The 22,657-nt window shown below is 45.9% G+C and overlaps 1 protein-coding gene across 3 annotated transcripts in view; it reads right to left on the bottom strand.

Annotated features, from left to right (window-relative positions):
• The window catches only part of VAMP4 (vesicle associated membrane protein 4), a 132,558-nt gene that overhangs the window by 45,270 nt on the left and 64,631 nt on the right, over positions 1-22,657 (bottom strand). For all 3 annotated transcript variants that reach the window (XM_063939992.1, XM_063939993.1, XM_063939994.1), the window contains exon 4: positions 5,621-5,671. In XM_063939992.1, coding sequence (XP_063796062.1) covers positions 5,621-5,671 — 51 coding nt within the window. The remainder of the gene's footprint in view (positions 1-5,620; positions 5,672-22,657) is intronic.

Here is a 22,657-nt window from a genome sequence, read left to right as displayed (position 1 = left end):
ATGTTGATGCTATAGGTTTCCTATGTTTTAGCTGGGTGTACTACGTTATGCCGGCTGTCGGGATCCTGGCGCCAAGCATAGTGGCGTTGGTATCCAGACTGCCAGCATGCCGGCAGCGGGGGCGAGCGCAAAACTCTACGCTATTTATTTTCCCTCAAGGGGTGTTGTGGACCCCCCCAAGAGGGAGAACAGTTGTCGGTATGCCGGCTGTCGGGATCCCGGCACCGGTATGCTGAGCGCTGGAATCCCGACAGCCGGCATATCCAATGCCTCCCATTTTTGCTACCAAGTTTTAACATCCCAGAAATAATGGGGGGAGGGTTTCAATTAGAAGCGAGGGGATGAAGCTACCGGAATGAATGACCAGAACTAATCAACTGCCCGTGTTGTAAACCCATGATTATTGGATTTCTGCTCCCACCTCCTTAGGTGTAAGCAGAAATCCACTCTTATCTAGGGCCTTGAAGCTAGTTGCAGTGCTTCAGCGTGCAGTTAGAGCATTTCACTCGACACTTAAGTCGGAAAATGCTGTTTACCCGACTAAGCCCGAGCAGTAGTCACGGTAAACTATGGAATGACTAGAGCGCCGTGTGCAATGCGCTAAACTGAATTGCAGGATCACGGTAAACTATATCTCCAGACTCAAGTGCCAAATGTGATGCAATCATCCCGAGAGCTAGGTCGCTTCGCTTCAACTCCTCGATGTATAATCATAGTTTAGCGACTTTGAGCGGGAAAGGGTAAAGGGTGGCACAGATGTTTTGGAAAAGAACATTATTCACAGTTCTGCAAATGGAAACACATTCTGCTTTATTCAGTCACAGAGCGGATTTGATCTGCATTCCGCTTACTTCTTCCAAATGACACACGTGGATTTTCGTTATAATGGGATTTGTGACAAAATAGCTATTCTCGTCTCCAGCATGGAAGGAAAACAAGTATGTGGATGGGTACAGGAAAAACAAATCTATCACTCAACATTAATGCAAATGTAATGTGCATTTAAAGGTGCAGTAATGTTACACATTACAAATACACACAAATATACACTGCTCAAAAAAATAAAGGGAACACTAAAATAACACATCCTAGATCTGAATGAATGAAATATTCTTATTAAATACTTTGTTCTTTACATAGTTGAATGTGCTGACAACAAAATCACACAAAAATTATCAATGGAAATCAAATTTATTAACCCATGGAGGTCTGGATTTGGAGTCACACTTAAAATTAAAGTGGAAAAACACACTACAGGCTGATCCAACTTTGATGTAATGTCCTTAGAACACGTCAAAATGAGGCTCAGTAGTGTGTGTGGCCTCCACGTGCCTGTATGACCTCCCTACAACGCCTGGGCATGCTCCTGATGGGGTGGCGGATGGTCTCCTGAGGGATCTCCTCCCAGACCTGGACTAAAGCATCCGCCAACTCCTGGACAGTCTGTGATGGATGGAGCGAGACATGATGTCCCAGATGTGCTCAATTGGATTCAGGTCTGGGGAACGGGCGGGCCAGTCCATAGCATCAATGCCTTCGTCTTGCAGAAACTGCTGACACACTCCAGCCACATGAGGTCTAGCATTGTCTTGCATTAGGAGGAACCCAGGGCCAACCGCACCAGCATATGGTCTCACAAGAGGTCTGAGGATCTCATCTCGGTACCTAATGGCAGTCAGGCTACCTCTGGCGAGCACATGGAGGGCTGTGCGGCCCCCCAAAGAAATGCCACCCCACACCATTACTGACCCACTGCCAAACCGGTCATGCTGGAGGATGCTGAAGGCAGCAGAACGTTCTCCTTGGCATCTCCAGACTCTGTCACGTCTGTCACACGTGCTCAGTGAGAACCTGCTTTCATCTGTGAAGAGCACAGGGCGCCAGTGGCGAATTTGCCAATCTTGGTGTTCTCTGGCAAATGCCAAACGTCCTGCATGGTGTTGGGCTGTAAGCACAACCCCCACCTGTGGACTTCGGGCCCTCATACCACCCTCATGGAGTCTGTTTCTGATCGTTTGAGTAGACACATGCCCATTTGTGGCTTGCTGGAGGTCATTTTGCAGGGCTCTGGCAGTGCTCCTCCTATTCCTCCTTGCACAAAGGCGGAGGTAGCGGTCCTGCTGCTGGGTTGTTGCCCTCCTACGGCCTCCTCCACGTCTCCTGATGTACTGGCCTGTCTCCTGGTAGCGCCTCCATGCTCTGGACACTACGCTGACAGACACAGCAAACCTTCTTGCCACAGCTCGCATTGATGTGCCATCCTGGATGAGCTGCACTACCTGAGCCACTTGTGTGGGTTGTAGAATCCGTCTCATGCTACCACTAGAGTGAAAGCACCGCCAGCTTTCAAAAGTGACCAAAACATCAGCCAGAAAGCATAGAAGCTGAGAAGTGGTCTGTGGTCACCACCTGCAGAACAACTCCTTTATTGGGGGTGTCTTGCTAATTGCCTACAGTTTCCACCTGTTGTCTATTCCATTTGCACAACAGCATGTGAAATTGACTGTCAACCAGTGTTGCTTCCTAAGTGGACAGTTTGATTTCACAGAAGTGTGATTGACTTGGAGTTACATTGTGTTGTTTAAGTGTTCCCTTTATTTTTTTGAGCAGTGTATTATAATATATATATATACATATACATACACACACACACACATATATATATATATATATATATATATATATATATATATGAGAGAGAGAGAGAGAGTTGAGTCACATTATTATGACCACCAGCTAATGGCCAGAGTAACCGCCATGTACAGCACGGACAGCAGCTAGACGGGTTGGGAGTGACTCGATAAGGTGCTGGTAGGTTGGCACAAGCACACTTTGACGGTGAGCTGCTCCACTGTAGTGTGTAGGTCGTCCCTCACACGGACGTTCACCTCTCATATCAATGGCACTTGGTGCTCTGCAGTTTCCACATATGTTATTCACAATGGTGCCATTTGTCCAGTCACAATGAACCTTCACCACAGCAGCACGCAAAGCGTGTAACAAACTGCACTGTTTCGGAAATAGGGACACCCTTGGCCTAAAAGGCGATAATCATCCCTTTTTGCATTTCTGATAAATTGCCCCTTTTTCACATGACAGCAACGAGTGATGTGTGTGCAGATGGCTGTGTGACACATCCTAGATTTGTGCACAGGCCTCAGAGCCTCTGGCAAGAGATCCTGGCTTAGCACCAGACCCAACACAGGATATTTCTGGGATCAAACAGTCAGGCTTTGCTGCTAATAAGACACCTACTATTAATGTGTTCTGCAACAGCATGCTAGGTAAAGAACGTCTAGAAACTCATGGATGATCTGCAAATGCTGGAAAGGGGTCAGTTTGCTTCCAGAAACACAAAATGTACACAAAAGATTATCTTATAGCAATGGAATTTGCCAATTTTAAAGAGAAAGCTGAAACTATATGGGGAAATAATGTAATGACTGAGATCTCGGGCCATCATGCGATCACTCTGCAGGAATGCTGTATCACTATAACAATACCAGTCACACTACTACTCTATTATAACATTCCACTTTCCCAATGGCTGCAGAGTACTTATACAGTATGTGTGGAGTCACTTGGGCTGAGGTATGACATCAAGAGAACCCAAAACAAGACCTAGCAAACAGGAAGCAGACAATCCTCAGAGGCTGAATAGAAGGATGACAGATGTCTGATACCAATTTTGAGAGCACTAAGTAATTAAGAAAATATTTTTATTAGGAGGTTACCATTCTCCAATATGCAGCAGCCGAAGCGGAAATTTAGAAGTGGTGGTATGGTAAAGGTCATGAATATTCTTGGGCCACTGAGCACCCAAAGCTTTACGGCATGCCTGGCCAACCTGCGGCTCTCCAGCTGTTGTGAAACTAAAAGTCCCAGCATGCATTACCAGCTGATCGGTGGGATGGTATTCTTGAACTTATAGTTTCACAACTGATAGTTGTGAGAGCCACAGGTTAGCCAGGCCTGCTTCAGGGATTTAAAACTTGTTGTTCTTAATTTAGATGGTTTTTAGAAATATTTACTAAAATACAAAAATATTACAATTACAAAGTTATAGCACTAACGTATCTGTAGTTTACATAATAGTCATAAAAATTTATCGCTCTGTGTCCCTCCACTCTCATGTCACACACACAGGACACACAGAATAGAGGCCAATACCCATTTTCCACCAAACTGCTGGGTCCAACCCAGGTTTTCAAACACGGTTCCAACTATGTCACAGCTGGGTCAGATCTCGTTCACACCGCAAGCTGAACTTTAAATTATTGTTAGGTAGACCTCTTTCAGACTGTACCCACATGTAGTCTGCCTGCTCTGATGGCGTTTGGAGATGACGTCACCACCACGATCAGGTGACCTCATCAGGTGGATCACTAACATTCCTAAAGATCAAGTCCAGAGCACGGGACCTCCTGATGGGGTACGGGGCCCACAGTAAGTGGGCCCATATATTTGGCCAAAATCATGCTAAGTACTTCAATTTTAAGCTGGATACACACTAGAAGAGCATCTGTCCAATCTGACTGGTTGGAACAAAAATCTGGTAATGTCTGGGAGCAAATGACAATCAACCACTTGCTCCCAAATTCCAAAAAACGGATAAAAATGGTTGTTCAGCTAAAATGGTTAAATCAAACGGATTTAACCAATTTGTCTGAATAACCATTTTTAGCCGTTTTTCAATGTTTAGGAGCAAATGGTCAATTGTCATTTGCTCCCATACATTACCAGATTTTTGTTCCAACAAGAAAGACTGGACAGATAATCTTATAGTGTGTATCCACCTTTACTTAAATATCAGCGAGTTTAATATAATTGTTCTGATTAGCAGTACTAAGAATGTGCACCTGCATTTTCCCTTTTTTCTGTGTTGCATTTTGCATATGCCTGTCCTATTCTGAGCTGGACGGAACTTAGCTGGATCTGGATTTAAATCAAATTGGGCGTTTCAGGGCAGCAGCAGTGCGAGCGCACGGAACCGCCATGACTTGTGGGAGTGGAATGGGAGTGGCAGTGTACACCAGCATTTTCGCTTTTTTTTTTCTGTGTGGCACTACAAGTCTCAGCACTGTAGCACCTCTCATTATGTTTGGAATTAGGGTGTGCAGTCCAGCTTCCCCCCCATATGTCAAAATGTGTATAGGGGCATCTGAGGATGCACTGTATGCAAAAACCCTTCCGTTTGCATTTGTACACAAAGATTTGTCCAGCTCAGGCTCCGCCCCTATGGCTTCAGCACTGTAGACAAACTGGATTGTGGCAACTGATCACCAAGTGGTAAATTGGAGAGAAGCAGAAAAGCGCCAGTATATTATAATGTTATAATTATTAAATGCTCATGCTCTGAAAGCCTGACAAACTGGTCGTTAATATAATAGTGAAGCTATTATTTTTGCGAGAGCAGTCTGGCACGGGTCAGCTATAACATATTACACAATCTTCCACTCTCTTGTCGGAAGATAGAGAAGCGGTATAGAAATAATACCATATAACCTAAAACTATGCACAGTCCATCTGCAATACAAACATGTAAACATGCAATTTTAAATATAACTCCACAGCACTGAAACTTGTATAGTTCACTTTCCAGCTGACACTACAGACTTACTGTCTGATCTTGTCATTCCTTGGTCCAAACTTAGGTGCAGAAGGTCCCCTCCTGGCAAGAGAGAACATTCAGTTAGTGACGTATCATGTGACTGCAGCTCACGACATCCCAAGCATCCACACAGAAACAAGGATACAACCAAAGCACAAATGTAGCACTGAGTTTACCTCGGAGAGCACTAGGATTGCTGAGGCTATACAAAAATGTATGGCATCACTTTGCAGATTACTGAGATTTATTTACAGTTTTAAGAGAAAAGCACAACACAAACAAACATTTCTGGGGAACAAACATACATTTTATTAGTAAAGGCCCATACACACTTGACGATAAAATGAACGACGTCGTTCATTTCAGCCCTCATCAACGACGTCGCTCATTATATCGTCAAGTGTGTATGCATCCGACGACCACCCATGCGCGGCCCCGCGGGACGTTAACGACCCTCGCTTATCTGTGGAGCATGTATGCTCAATTTCCACTATGGTCGTTAACGACCAGAGACGTCGTTGAATGTGTATGGTGTGAAAGACCAACGACCAAGCCACTGTTCACCAGCCCTGTTCCCAGCTCATTATATTAATAAACTGTTCAGCTTGGATGCTTCAACGATGAATGGTCTTTGGTCTTTGGTCTGTGGTCTTTCGTCTTTGGTCGTTGGTAGTGTGTATGCTCATGTCGTTTGCTCAGCTGTTCAAGGGAAGTTTAAGGGAAGTCGTTAACGACGGTCGTTAACGATGTGTGCATCGTCAAGTGTGTATGGGCCTTAAGACAACTCTTGACATTAGGAAATGACTGATCATTTCACTTCAATAGTCTCATAATTCACCAATCATTTTATAGACTCTGCAAAAAGAAAACAAAGGGAAAAACCAGGCACTTATAATTTAATGTTCAATCATTTTCTTGTAATCCATCTGTGGAATGCTGACACCATGGAATTGAGTTAGGGACACAGGTGATGGCACTCAGTAAAAAGTATAAATCCCCCCTTGTCCTTTTTAAAACTTACAAAGCTTCACAAATATAGTGTAAACTAAACAAAATAGGCACACACACAGAGAACTAACACGGGAGGGAACGTCATGTCCCCCAGATGGACTTGGGGACATGGATTTAACAGTAAGCATTAAAAATACTATTTTCTCCTTCCTCCATCTGGGGGACGCTGTCACCATGGCATATTCCTAGAGGATACATTTAGACACAGAGAGCACAAAATCCTTAGACACAAGGACCTGAACCAATACAATCATGTACACTTATGCACCCCAAATGTAATAACTTTTTGAAAAATTATTGGTTATAGTTCTTTTTCAAAAACATTTTTAGTCATTTCCAAGTATCCCTGAAGCATCTTTTTTTGCATTTTTTATTTTGTTCGTATGAAAGTAATCAACAAAGTTTGCTTCTTTGTATTTTTTTTCACTTTAACCCCCCCCCCCAAAAAAAAAATGCACAAACCATCCATTTAACGCAATGTAAAAGTCTCCGGTACTTTCCTTATGGCCACTAACAGATTCTGCAAATGAAATTGTCATTTTATTGAGGGAGTGGGGTCCAGGAAGGTCACCCCACTTTTTCATGTACTTCTGTCACATCACATAAGGCTGACAATTCGCAAACCTCCGCTGCGAGTACAGCAAATAGGCCATTTTCATTGGATTGTAGAATTCTCGGGAGTGAACATTAAATGCAAATGTCTGCGAGTTTCATGAAACATTAGAAGAATGTATACTAGTATCCTAACACCATGGGGTCAATTCTATTCTCCGACAGTTGCATAGCGCCGGGAATTAGCTCCCGACGCTATTCAATTCAGCTCCAGTTAAGTCAGCGATGGCCCGTTCTCGCCGACTAAACAGGTTGAATTGTCGGGAGAACGGGCATTCTCCGACTTAACTCCCCGGCGCGAGGCTGATTCCCGACAGACTCAGCCTTGCGCCGGCCGCGAGGCAGCACTTTTGTCGGGTTTCTTCTCTCATCCCCCGGGGATGAGAGAAGTATTCCCGACAATTGAGGGTCACTCGTCGCTGTATTGAATAGCGCCGCTATTCAACTGTCGGAGAATAGCTTTATGGATACTCTGATGATTCTGTGCAGACACTGGTTTTCTAGTCTTAAAATCATGGTTTGAATAACTTCTGAAAAACAAAAAATAAACAACTTTGGCTTAAAATCCTGTCTTCAAAAGTGAAGCCTCAAAGAAAACCAGGATTAACAGATCCTCCCATTGAAAAAGACACCCCCAAGAATTTTTTGCCACGCTTTTTCTCAGTACCCGGCTCTCCTTGGCCAAATCAGGGGCAATAAGAATGACTGGAACTTGTTTTGCAAGATAACCCCCATCTGAAATATCCATGGAACTGACGCTACGCTATGGAGCCATACAGGTCCCTGGAACAGAATCGGCCTACTTTGTTGTTGTGTCTCAAGGCCATCAAATCTCTGTGGCAGAATGTCTTCTGATGAACAGACCACTCTCCTGGAAGAATAGAGTGTGAATTTAGGAGGTATGCCAGACAATTCTCCACTCACAGAATGAATACAGCTGAAATTGCAGGGACAAACTGCTCTGCCCATGTAAAGACCTTTAATGACTCCTTCATTGACAGGACAATCCCTACTAATATAGAACAATGAAACGTAATAGCTCAATCATAGCCAAACCTTTGAATCAATCTACTTCACAATTGGCATAGGAATAGTTTAGATGCCAGGTTAGAACATCGACAGTGTTTTCTCATAGCTCCCACTCACATTCCTGTTTTTTATGGACTGGCATACCAACTTCAACATGCATGCGCGGCTCAGAATCCACTACGCACCACACATAGTAGGGAGATCTGTAGTGCAGTTAGTTTGTGTCAGAGAGATAATACGGTCAAGTGAACTACATATACAAAACAAATACACAGGTTTCAGGCAATGTGCTGCACAGCAGTAGGTAACTCTGAAATTGCTTACTACTGCATTAGTAAAATCCACAATGTTTGTAGCTTATAGTATATCAACGTATCAGCCAGAATGTGCAGGGGCCTACTACAATAAACATGCCAAGTCTACAGTATTCTGTTAATTATAGATCGTATTTAGCCATAAATTAAATGTTGAGATACTGTCCAGGACCGTTATTCATAACAACTATCATTCCTCATAATGTAGATAACCTGAAAGCAGCTTCACATTACAAGGAAATCCTTTGCAGTTGCTGCGATCCATTTTAGACAAACGGTTGACGCAGTCCTGGTACTTTGAGCTCCTTAGCATGCCATCTGGCAGATTACTTGCAGCTGCAGGCAAACAGTATTCTGACAACCAAGATCGCTGTTCACATTCACTTTTGGAGCATATGTGACTTGGACCCATTCGAGCAGAGCACATAATGAAAAGATCAGTGATTATGCATTCCATTTTAGCCATAGCCTTTTTAACGTCATTAAATCTTCAATGTAAAAAGGTGACCTTCATTGCTATTGTTCTTCAAAATATTACTTTAAAATGTCAATCAGATGTCCACAAGAATCAAAAACAACCCGCATTTGTTAAAGTTTTTCCTCCTTAACCCCCATCTCAGAGAATGTCTTGTTGTTTGAGCAGTCTCAACATCCAACCAACTGATTAGACCGATTCTTTAGAATGCAGAGCTGAAAACTTCTTGAATGAAGCCTGTTGTACTGAATAGTCACAAAAGAACAAAAACATCAAAAACTTTTTCCTAAAAGCAAACTGAATAAGTTTGGGTGCTCACCACCCTTGTCACCAACTACATAAGAAAAAACTCACTGCATCATTGTGTAAAAAAAATACCCCCAGGAATAACATTCGTAGACTTGGGATGCAGTTATGTGACTGGCAGTCAGGAGACCGTGGGCCACAACACCTCCCCCTACACCCCGCCCACTGAGAATCCCAACAGTCGGCATGCCGACTAGCAGGGACTATTCCCATTCGTGGGTGTCCACAACACCCATAGAGTGGGAATAGAGCCTGCGGTCGCCACCGAGCCCGCAAGGGGCTTGCTGCGCTCGCAGCCCCTCCCCCAGCCAAGCATTCATCTGCCGGGATACCAGTGGAGACCCAACTTGTAGACTTGGTATAAAGTTGTATTTGCAAAGATTTGAAATTAAACCAAGATGAATGAGGTACTGCTGCGGTCCTTAAGATTGACCTGCAATACGGCAAGCAAACTTGCTTTAGCCGTAAGGTTGTTCTAAATAAGGGATGCATTTTATTTTTTGTGATCTTATCAAAGCCCCATGACTGCCATTATCTTTGAAAAGACTTTTTGAGCCATGGTCAAATCAAAGGACAGAACCCTGAACCTGAAAACAGACTGAAGCTCATGCAAAATAGGAACACGGAGGTATGCATCTTTTATGTCTAAAGATGGTAGGCATACTCCTCATTCCAAAGAGTAGATAACGGATCTTAAATATTTCACATTGAACTTGTCTAGTTGCATGCTTACAAATAAAGGATTGTAGGTTCAAGACTGTTCAAAATTATCTGTTTGGTCGATCTGTCACCCGCCACAGTTAGACCTGGTTTTCTGGTGGCTTCTCTGACTCCCCCAGATACTCAAAATGCTATTACTGTTATCTGGTATATTAAAGCTATTAGCTTGAATGCCTTTTCTTAGGACCATTTTTCGATTGCCTGGTTCCTCTCCATTTGCCACATCTTCTGATTAAATTGGGTATACTTTAGGAAATCGCCATGGCACAGTAAACTTTTTAGCTGGTCTTAACCATAGTTATCCTAGCAGCTCTGAGAATTGCGTGAAGGAAGGGCTAGAACAACCCTTCTTTTTTGCTTTCATCTTTCTGAAGCTATTCCCCGAGGAAATCTGGAGGACCTTAATATCCTGACCAGATGCAGACTCTTCAATATATAAAACTGAGTAATCCAGGTCAAAATCTTACTGAAATTGCTCCATCCTACTCAAACGACATATCTGAATCAGTGAATCTGGGCAGATGGACATGCTGCTTATGGTGCTGTCTGTTATCAGTCTTAGGGACGCCTAGCTCCACAAACAGCCTTTACAGCAATTTTTGAGTACGTTTCAACCTCAAGGCAGTATGTTTCAATACTCAGGCCCAAGACAGGACATCAGCTAATGCTGAAGTTCCTGGAACTGCTTCTGCTAGTCTTTTAACCTGAGATGGAGTGATCATAGGCTAAGCGAACAAAACCTTAAACTCCATCAGCATTGCCAAAGCAATGGATTGAGCTAGACAACTAAGCTGGTTGCTTCACCACCTTAGGGACAACCTCAGCAGGCCCCACTTCATGAATCTTCAAAAAACCAAACTGCAGACATTACAGATGTCTTAGGTTTCTTTGTTTTTTACCAAATATAATTAAACTGCATTCTTGAAGCTCTTTTTTTTCTCTTTTTGTTCTTATTGTTGTTAGTTACTTCTCCCTTTTTCAGCTTTTACCAGTCTCTCTCTGTTGTAAGATTTCCAATGCTGCCAACCTATTGAAGACTCACTGTGCTTGGCAACACCACCTTGTGAGGTTGGGTAATGTTGTGCAGTATTGCACCACACCCCAACATCATCATTACAATATATCTGCACTATGAAATACTGTTGTGCATCATTAAGAGCTGGGGGAAGGTACTGATAACAGGACATATGGCAGCATTCTATGGGAATGAATCTGGCATTTCTCGGCAGGAAATGACATTGCAATATTCCTGGATAATATGAGGCTAGGACATTTTTATACTTCTTACAAACAGTGTGCATGTCATTCATTTACATGTCACTCTTTGGCCAGTACATATCCTCCACTAAGTACGTGACATTTTTGATGCGTTGTGCATCTACAAATATAAAAACATCCTGTTAGCCCAGGTTAATGAATGAGAAATTGTTTGTGCCACAGTATAAAGTTTTAAACACTACAAAAGCATTTTACAACACAATGAAATTAATGAGTCCATAAGAAACTATTCATTTTATATTTAATTCAGTTTTTATCTTTAGCAAATGAAAATAAAATAAACCGTGGATAGCTGTGAGAGGCCTTTAACGGCAATATTGGCTGCACAGTCACATGATTAACTTATCTATGAGTTATTTCAATTGTAGCGTGGCAATGTAATGTAGCATACAGATGCAAGGAGAGTACTAGTAATGGAAGATTTTATCAATAGTCTGGCAGTAATCTAAGATTATACAACAGTTTAATAGAGACAATTGTTTGATACTGTGCTTGAACATTAGACAAAAATATAAAACAAACAGAATTGAAGCATTTTGACAAAATTATAGCAGTGCATTAACACAGAAAGCAACTAAAGTAAAATAAAAGGGCATTTAAACACACACTGCAACACAGTATTACAGTGTATGTAGGCATAAAACCACACATATACAGTAATGCTCCAATCAAAATCATCAGGAAGAGTTCTGCAGCCAAACAGATGGGATCTCACCCGATATGGACACCTAAGTGTAGTCAACTTTATTAACTAACTAGTTACCAGAAGACTTACGGTTCCGGGTTTGCATGGGCTAGCAGGCTAACACTGCTCCTCCCCCCCCCCCCCCGCGAACGGCACCTTTTAACGGCTGCTTACAGCCTCCATCACCGCCAGCACCCCGCCGCGATCAGTGCACAGCCTGATGGACCGCTTTTTGACCTCTGCCTCACAGCCGGGACAGCCCGCGCCCCGCCAGGAGAAGCGCCGCTCTGAGCGGACGCTGCAGCCCCTGCTTCCAAAAAGACAGCCGCTGAACTGGCAGATTCTCCACACAAGGTATGCCGCTCTCCTGATTCCCCTGTTACCTATGGGGATGTTGTGGAAGCAATACGGTCCACTATGGCACAGCTCCTCTCTCAGGCAGTCACAGATATTTCTTCACAGTTGAAAGCTCTTACACACACAGTGACTCAGGCTGAGAATCAACTGGGGGCTACTTTGCATGAAGTTGCTGATATTCATCACAGTGTTAAGGAACGGACATCTGATAATTATCAGATATGGAACAAGCTAGACGATAATAAGAATTTACTTACCGATAATTCTATTTCTCGTAGTCCGTAGTGGATGCTGGGAACTCCGTAAGGACCATGGGGAATAGCGGCTCCGCAGGAGACTGGGCACAAAAGAAAAGCTTTAGGACTACCTGGTGTGCACTGGCTCCTCCCCCTATGACCCTCCTCCAAGCCTCAGTTAGGATACTGTGCCCGGACGAGCGTACACAATAAGGAAGGATTTTGAATCCCGGGTAAGACTCATACCAGCCACACCAATCACACCGTACAACTTGTGATATGAACCCAGTTAACAGCATGATAACAGAGGAGCCTCTCGATAGATGGCTCACAACAACAATAACCCGAATTGTTAACAATAACTATGTACAAGTATTGCAGATAATCCGCACTTGGGATGGGCGCCCAGCATCCACTACGGACTACGAGAAATAGAATTATCGGTAAGTAAATTCTTATTTTCTCTGACGTCCTAGTGGATGCTGGGAACTCCGTAAGGACCATGGGGATTATACCAAAGCTCCCAAACGGGCGGGAGAGTGCGGATGACTCTGCAGCACCGAATGAGAGAACTCAAGGTCCTCCTCAGCCAGAGTGTCAAATTTGTAAAATTTTACAAAGGTATTTGACCCTGACCAAGTAGCAGCTCGGCAAAGTTGTAACGCCGAGACCCCTCGGGCAGCCGCCCAGGATGAGCCCACCTTCCTTGTGGAGTGGGCATTTACAGATTTTGGCTGTGGCAGGCCTGCCACAGAATGCGCAAGCTGAATTGTATTACAGATCCAGCGAGCAATAGTCTGCTTAGAAGCAGGAGCACCCAGCTTGTTGGGTGCGTACAGGATAAACAGCGAGTCAGATTTTCTGACTCCAGCCGTCCTGGAAACATATATTTTCAGGGCCCTGACAACGTCTAGCAAGTCCCTAGTAGCCGCAGGCACCACAATAGGCTGGTTCAGGTGAAACGCTGACACCACCTTAGGGAGAAACTGAGGACGAGTCCTCAATTCCGCCCTGTCCGAATGGAAAATCAGATAAGGGCTTTTACAGGATAAAGCCGCCAATTCTGACACGCGCCTGGCCGAAGCCAGGGCCAACAGCATGACCACTTTCCATGTGAGATATTTTAAATCCACAGATTTAAGCGGGTCAAACCAATGTGATTTGAGGAACACCAAAACTACATTGAGATCCCAAGGTGCCACTGGAGGCACAAAAGGAGGCTGTATATGCAGCACCCCCTTGACAAACGTCTGAACTTCAGGAACTGAAGCCAGTTCTTTCTGGAAGAAAATCGACAGGGCCGAAATCTGAACCTTAATGGATCCCAATTTGAGGCCCATAGACACTCCTGTTTGCAGGAAATGCAGGAATCGACCCAGTTGAAATTCCTCCGTTGGGGCCTTCCTGGCTTCGCACCACGCAACATATTTTCGCCAAATGCGGTGATAATGCTTTGCGGTTACATCCTTCCTGGCTTTGATCAGGGTAGGGATGACTTCCTCCGGAATGCCTTTTTCCTTCAGGATCCGGCGTTCAACCGCCATGCCGTCAAACGCAGCCGCGGTAAGTCTTGGAACAGACAGGGTCCTTGCTGGAGCAGGTCCCTTCTTAGAGGTAGAGGCCACGGGTCCTCTGTGAGCATCTCTTGAAGTTCCGGGTACCAAGTCCTTCTTGGCCAATCCGGAGCCACGAGTATAGTTCTTACTCCTCTCCGTCTTATAATTCTCAGTACCTTGGGTATGAGAGGCAGAGGAGGGAACACATACACTGACTGGTACACCCACGGTGTTACCAGAGCGTCCACAGCTATTGCCTGAGGGTCCCTTGACCTGGCGCAATACCTGTCCAGTTTTTTGTTGAGGCGGGACGCCATCATGTCCACCTTTGGTTTTTCCCAACGGTTTACAATCATGTGGAAGACTTCTGGATGAAGTCCCCACTCTCCCGGGTGGAGGTCGTGCCTGCTGAGGAAGTCTGCTTCCCAGTTGTCCACTCCCGGAATGAACACTGCTGACAGTGCTATCACATGATTTTCCGCCCAGCGAAGAATCCTTGCAGCTTCTGCCATTGCCCTCCTGCTTCTTGTGCCGCCCTGTCTGTTTACGTGGACGACTGCCGTGATGTTGTCCGACTGGATAAGCACCGGCTGACCCTGAAGCAGAGGTCTTGCTTGGCTTAGAGCATTGTAAATGGCCCTTAATTCCAGGATATTTATGTGAAGTGATGTCTCCAGGCTTGACCACAAGCCCTGGAAATTTCTTCCCTGTGTGACTGCTCCCCAGCCTCGCAGGCTGGCATCTGTGGTCACCAGGACCCAGTCCTGAATGCCGAATCTGCGGCCCTCTAGAAGATGAGCACTCTGCAACCACCACAGGAGAGACACCCTTGTCCTTGGTGACAGGGTTATCCGCCGATGCATCTGAAGATGCGATCCGGACCATTTGTCCAGCAGGTCCCACTGGAATGTTCTTGCGTGGAATCTGCCGAATGGGATTGCTTCGTAAGAAGCCACCATTTTTCCCAGGACCCTTGTGCATTGATGCACTGAGACTTGGCCTGGTTTTAGGAGGTTTCTGACTAGCTCGGATAACTCCCTGGCTTTCTCCTCCGGGAGAAACACCTTTTTCTGCACTGTGTCCAGGATCATCCCTAGGAATAGAAGACGTGTCGTCGGGATCAGCTGCGATTTTGGGATATTGAGAATCCAACCGTGCTGCCGCAACACTACTTGAGATAGTGCTACCGCGACTACCAACTGTTCCCTGGATCTTGCCCTTATCAGGAGATCGTCCAAGTAAGGGATAATTAAAACTCCTTTCCTTCGGAGGAGTATCATCATTTCGGCCATTACTTTGGTAAAGACCCGGGGTGCCGTGGACAATCCAAACGGCAGCGTCTGAAACTGATAGTGGCAGTTCTGTACCACAAACCTGAGGTACCCTTGGTGAGAAGGGTAAATTGGGACATGGAGGTAAGCATCCTTGATGTCCAGAGACACCATATAATCCCCTTCTTCCAGGTTCGCAATCACCGCTCTGAGTGACTCCATCTTGAATTTGAACCTCTGTATGTAAGTGTTCAAGGATTTCAGATTTAAAATAGGTCTCACCGAGCCGTCCGGCTTCGGTACCACAAACAGCGTGGAATAATACCCCTTTCCCTGTTGCAGGAGGGGTACCTTGATTATCACCTGCTGAGAATACAGCTTGTGAATTGCTTCCAATACCGCCTCCCTGTCGGAGGTAGACGTCGGTAAAGCAGACTTTAGGAAACGGCGAGGGGGAGACGTCTCGAATTCCAATTTGTACCCCTGAGATACCACCTGAAGGATCCAGGGGTCCACTTGTGAGTGAGCCCACTGCGCGCTGAAATTCTTGAGACGGGCCCCCACCGTGCCTGAGTCCGCTTGTAAAGCCCCAGCGTCATGCTGAGGACTTGGCAGAAGCTGGAAAGGGCTTCTGTTCCTGGGAACTGGCTGTTTGCTGCAGCCTTTTTCCTCTCCCTCTGCCACGGGGCAGAAATGAGGAGCCTTTTGCCCGCTTGCCCTTATGGGGCCGAAAGGACTGCGCCTGATAATACGGCGTCTTCTTATGTTGAGAGGCTACCTGGGGTAAAAATGTGGATTTCCCAGCATTTGCCGTGGCCACTAGGTCTGATAGACCTACCCCAAATAACTCCTCCCCTTTATAAGGTAATACTTCCATATGCCTTTTGGAATCCGCATCACGTGACCACTGCCGCGTCCATAACCCTCTTCTGGCAGAAATGGACAGCGCACTTACTCTTGATGCCAGTCGGCAAATATCCCTCTGTGCATCACGCATATATAAAAATGCATCTTTTAAATGCTCTATAGTCAGTAATATACTGTCCCTATCTAGGGTATCAATATATTCAGTCAGGGAATCCGACCAAGCCACCCCAGCACTGCACATCCAGGCTGAGGAGATTGCTGGTCGCAGTATAACACCCGTGTGAGTGTATATACATTTTAGGATATTCTCCTGCTTTCTGTCAGCAGGTTCCTTAAGGGTGGCCGTATCAGGAGACGGTAGTGCCACCTGTTTAGACAAGCGTGTGAGCGCTTTATCCACCCTAGGGGGTGTTTCCCAACGTGCCCTATCCTCTGGCGGGAAGGGGTATGATGCCAATACCTTTTAGGAACTATCAGTTTTTTATCGGGGGAAACCCACGCTTCATCACACACTTCATTTAATTCTTCAGATGCAGGAAAAACTACAAGTAGTTTTTTCTCACCAAACATAATACCCTTTTTAGTGGTACTTGTACTATCAGAAATGTGTAAACATTTTTCATTGCCTCAATCATGTAACGTGTGGCCCTACTGGAAGTCACATTCGTCTCTTCATCGTCGACACTGGAGTCAGTATCCGTGTCGGCGTCTGTATCTGCCATCTGAGGTAACGGGCGTTTTAGAGCCCCTGATGGTCTTTGAGACGCCTGGACAGGCACAAGCTGAGTAGCCGGCTGTCTCATGTCATCAACCGTCTTTTGTAAAGAGCTGACACTGTCACGTAATTCCTTCCATAAGCCCATCCACTCAGGTGTCGACTCCCTAGGGGGTGACATCTCCATTACAGGCAATTGCTCCGCCTCCACATCATTTTCCTCCTCATACATGTCGACACAATCGTACCGACACACAGCACACATACAGGGAATGCTCTGATAGAGGACAGGACCCCACTAGCCCTTTGGGGAGACAGAGGGAGAGTATGCCAGCACACACCAGAGCGCTGTATATATATACTGGGATAACACTATACAGAGTGTTTTTCCCCTTATAGCTGCTGTTTATATTATTACTGCGCCTAATTAGTGCCCCCCCCCTCTTGTTTTACCCTTTTCTGTAGTGCAGGACTGCAGGGGAGAGTCAGGGAGACGTCCTTCCAGCGGAGCTGTGAGGGAAAATGGCGCCTGTGTGCTGAGGAGATAGGCTCCGCCCCTTATCGGCGGACTTTTCTCCCGCTTTTTTCTGGAATCTGGCAGGGGTTAATATACATCCATATAGCCCTGGGGGTTATATGTGATGTATTTTTGCCAGCCAAGGTGTTTTTATTGCTGCTCAGGGCGCCCCCCCCCCAGCGCCCTGCACCCATCAGTGACCGCAGTGTGAGGTGTGCATGAGGAGCAATGGCGCACAGCTGCAGTGCTGTGCGCTACCTTGTTGAAGACCGATGTCTTCTGCCGCGATTTTCCGGACCTCTTCTTGCTTCTGGCTCTGTAAGGGGGCCGGCGGCGCGGCTCTGGGACCAGACTCCGAGGCTGGGCCTGTGTTCGGTCCCTCTGGAGCTAATGGTGTCCAGTAGCCTAAGAAGCCCAAGCTGGCTGCAAGCAGGCAGGTTCGCTTCTTCTCCCCTTAGTCCCTCGATGCAGTGAGCCTGTTGCCAGCAGGTCTCACTGAAAATAAAAAACCTAAAACTATCTTTTTTCTAAAGAGCTTATGAGAGCCCCCTAGATTGCACCCTGCTCGGTCGGGCACAAAAATCTAACTGAGGCTTGGAGGAGGGTCATAGGGGGAGGAGCCAGTGCACACCAGGTAGTCCTAAAGCTTTTCTTTTGTGCCCAGTCTCCTGCGGAGCCGCTATTCCCCATGGTCCTTACGGAGTTCCCAGCATCCACTAGGACGTCAGAGAAATTGAAAATAGTTTGAGATGCAATAATATACGTCTGGTTGGTTTACCTGTATCAATTAAAGGGCTGGCGATTGCCCACTTTGTCAGAAATACGTTGCCTGATTTACTGGGAATCACTCAGGAATGCCGAGACTTAGTGATTGAAGGGGCACATAGAGTGGGACCTGCCCCAACTCCTTCTAAACCGAGACCACGTGTCAAGCTATTTAGATGTCTAAACTACCTGCACAAAATGGCGTTTTGGTCGGCATCTCGCCGTGTTAAAGATTTGCAGTGGGAGGGAAATAAATTATACATTTTCCAGGACTACTCCGTGGAACTGACCAGGGCTCGTAAGGCCTTTTCTCCTATATGTTCGAAGCTTGTTAATGAGGGCCGCAAATTTAGCTTGCTCTACCCAGCCCGTTTACGGATCTACGATGGCTCCACCCACAGAGACTTTCTCTCTCCTAAGGATGCTGAGAACTATCTCCGTGACCTTCTCCAGGATAATACAGCTGACATCAGTGATCCCGTGTCTCTAGCCCCCTGGTTATTTTCCGTAGTCCCCTCCATTGCCTCTTACAGATGAGTGATTCCTCCTCACTCTCGTAAAGCTTTCATGGCTTCATTCAGCTCCCTGTAGTTGTCTTGTGTTATGTTATGTTCTCCACACTGCGTTACCTCGTTAACATATGTTATAGCCTGGTCGATTCTCATTATATGTCACTTCAATGTATGGACCTGATTGCTATATAGTTCAATTTATGTTCTTTTACCATGGCTACCTCTCCAGCAGATGTTGCTCCCATTATATCTCACCATTGGCGAGCTGGTGGTAGTACTCACTGTACATGTTTCGTTCTTTAGTTTGCGGGGTCAGAGAGGCCCCTCCCTCTCCCATGCTCCTGCTGATTTTCGCTAATGTTTATCTCTCTTTTAAGATGTTGTTCATTTTACCCCGAAAGCCCAGGGTCTGTTCTGTTTTCTGCATATTGCTTGAATGTTATTTGTCTTTTTGTCGATTCTTAATACCTGTGGTGTATCATATGTATTTCTATGTTTTATGTGCGTTTGTCTCCTCTCCTCCCCCCTCTCTCCTTCATTGTTTTCGTTACATTGAGTATACCTAGAGAGATGAGTGCCCTTTTTGTTTTACCTGCTGCATTATGTCTGACTTAAAGATGGGGAAATGGAACGTGGGAGGATTCAATTCGCCAGCGAAGAGAAGAAAGGTACTTCTTTATCTTAATAAGCAGAATGTCGATATTGTTTTCTTAAAGGAAACCCACCTGATCCCCTCGGAAGTGACCAAGCTAGCTATGTTGGGTTGGTCAGTAGTTGCCTCCAGCCCTTATTCCTCCAGAGCCCGGGGGGTGGTGATTCTGATTAAATGGCATATTCCCCCATACAGTGTCCCGTACTGTCCACGACCCGGGTGGCCGTTATGTTATCGCATCCCTGACGATAAAAGGTAAACCACTGATTCTTGGGAATATATATGCACCTACAACATACTCAAAATCTTTCTTCCAAAAACTGATTGGCCTGTTCACCCCTTACTTCGATATGCCCATTGTCATTGGTGGGGACTTTAATCTAGTATCATGCATGGTTCTGGATAAATCCGGCACCCCCCCTTCCACTCACTCTATACCCAAGCTGGGAGTTCCCCTACTTTCAGACCACCTTCAACTGGTTGATATTTGGCGGGCTCATCATCCTACTGACAGGGACTATACATGCATTTCGGCCGCACACTCTACGCTCTCACGTATAGATTATCTGCTCATCTCTCGATCCCTATGTTCCTCTGTGACGGACTCCTCTATAGCACCGATTGTCATCTCGGATCACGCTGTTGTGACGGCTACCCTAACTCTCGACTCCTCTTCCCCCACACCTAGATTATGGAAGTTTCCCTCATACTTAGCCAAATCCCCTGATTTCTGTTTACGTTTGGAATCGGCTTGGAAGGATTTTGAACAACTCAATGGATCTCACATTGATTCGGATCCAATGCTATTTTGGATGACCACGAAGACTGTTCTTAGAGGTGACATCATCTCCTTCGTAGCACATTCCAAACGTCAATACACCTCCAAATATTTCTCACTCGTCAGCTCTTACCCTTAGTTTTCAGCAATATAAAAGATGTCCATCCTCTAATAATAGACAATCTAACCTACAATCCAAAACACACTTTGAAGAATATATGGGATCTATGGGTGATAGGCACATGTTCTCGGTCAATTACCGATTCAATAAGTTCGGCAACAAAACCGGGAAACTACTCACCAATCTTCTCAAGGGTGCCTGTTCGCCCGCTGTGATTCATCCCCTCCGCAAGACTCCTGACACGTTTACTACCTCCGATCTGGAGATTGCTGACGTCCTTGGTGCATTTTATAGACGGCTGTATTCTGACCCGCTTCCTCCACCCCGTCATCCTTGCCTGGTTCTCATATTAATTCATCTTTTTGGGAGTCTATCCACCCTCCTCGATTATCCCCTAGTAATGCTGACTCGCTCATAGCACCCATATCTCTCTCTGAAGTGGAAAAGGCTGTACACCATACTAAGTCTGACAAGGCCCTGGGCCCAGATGGCTTTAGTAGGGACTTTTATAACATCTTACTTCCCCATGTGGGTCCGGTCCTGGTCAAAGCTCTTAATTCTATGATGTCCTCACTTATAGCCCCGGCTCATTTTAATTCTGCTACTCTCAAATTATTGCCTAAGCCCGACAGGGACCTGTCACTACCAGAATCTTACCACCCTATATCTTTATTAAATTTAGACTACAAATTACTCACAAAAATACTGGCGGACAGATTGAAACCTCTTATGCCCCTCTTGATCCACCCGGACCAATCGGGTTTTATATCTGGACGCCACTCTGAAATTAACATTCATCGAGTTCTTTCTGCCGTTTCCATTTCTGATGTCTCTCCCTTAGCCTCTAACTTGTTGCTATCGCTAGATGCCGATAAGGCATTTGATCATGTGAATTGGCAGCATCTATTCCTTACCCTGGATAGATTTGGGTTCCCCCCTCATTTCATTTCCATGATCAAATGCCTTTATTTCTCGGACGTCCTTGTGGATGCTGGGACTCCGTCAGGACCATGGAGAATAGCGGCTCCGCAGGAGACTGGGCCCAAAAGTAAAAGCTTTAGGACTACCTGGTGTGCACTGGCTCCTCCCCCTATGACCCTCCTCCAAGCCTCAGTTAGATTTTTGTGCCCGAACGAGAAGGGTGCACACTAGGTGGCTCTCCTGAGCTGCTTAGTGAAAAAGTTTAAGTATAGGTTTTTTATTTTCAGTGAGTCCTGCTGGCAACAGGCTCACTGCACCGAGGGACTAAGGGGAGAAGAAGCGAACTCACCTGCGTGCAGAGTGGATTGGGCTTCTTAGGCTACTGGACATTAGCTCCAGAGGGACCGATCACAGGCCCAGCCATGGATGGGTCCCAGAGCCGCGCCGCCGGCCCCCTTACAGAGCCAGAAGAGGTCCGGGAAATCGGCGGCAGAAGACGTCCTGTCTTCAATAAGGTAGCGCACAGCACCGCAGCTGTGCGCCATTGCTCTCAGCACACTTCACACTTCGATCACTGAGGGTGCAGGGCGCTGGGGGGGGGGGGGGGCGCCCTGAGACGCAATAAAAACACCTTAGATGGCAAAAAAAATACATCACATATAGCTCCTGGGCTATATGGATGCATTTAACCCCTGCCAGTTTTCCTCAAAAAAGCGGGAGAAAGGCCGCCGAGAAGGGGGCGGAGCCTATCTCCTCAGCACACAAGCGCCATTTTCCCTCACAGCTCCGCTGGAAGGACGTCTCCCTGACTCTCCCCTGCAGTCCTGCACTACAGAAACAGGGTAAAACAAGAGAGGGGGGGCACTAAATTGGCAGATTAATCTATACAGCAGCTATATAGGGAAAAACACTTATATAAGGTTATCCCTGTATATATATAGCGCTCTGGTGTGTGCTGGCAAACTCTCCCTCTGTCTCCCCAAAGGGCTAGTGGGGTCCTGTCCTCTATCAGAGCATTCCCTGTGTGTGTGCTGTGTGTCGGTACGTTTGTGTCAACATGTATGAGGAGGAAAATGGTATGGAGGCGGAGCAATTGCCTGTAATAGTGATGTCACCCCCTAGGGAGTCGACACCTGACTGGATGGTCTTATGGAAGGAATTACGTGATAGCGTCAGCACTTTACAAAAGACTGTTGACGACATGAGACAGCCGGCAAATCAGTTAGTACCTGTCCAGGCGTCTCAAACACCGTCAGGGGCTCTAAAGCGCCCGTTACCTCAGATGGTCGACAAAGACCCAGACACGGACACTGACTCCAGTGTCGACGGTGAGGAAACAAACGTGATT

The sequence above is a fragment of the Pseudophryne corroboree genome, chromosome 9 (genome assembly GCF_028390025.1).
Source record: "Pseudophryne corroboree isolate aPseCor3 chromosome 9, aPseCor3.hap2, whole genome shotgun sequence".
Lineage (NCBI taxonomy): Eukaryota > Metazoa > Chordata > Amphibia > Anura > Myobatrachidae > Pseudophryne > Pseudophryne corroboree.
Note: the sequence above shows the minus strand (reverse complement) of the source record. Positions and strands in the feature narration are given on the sequence as shown.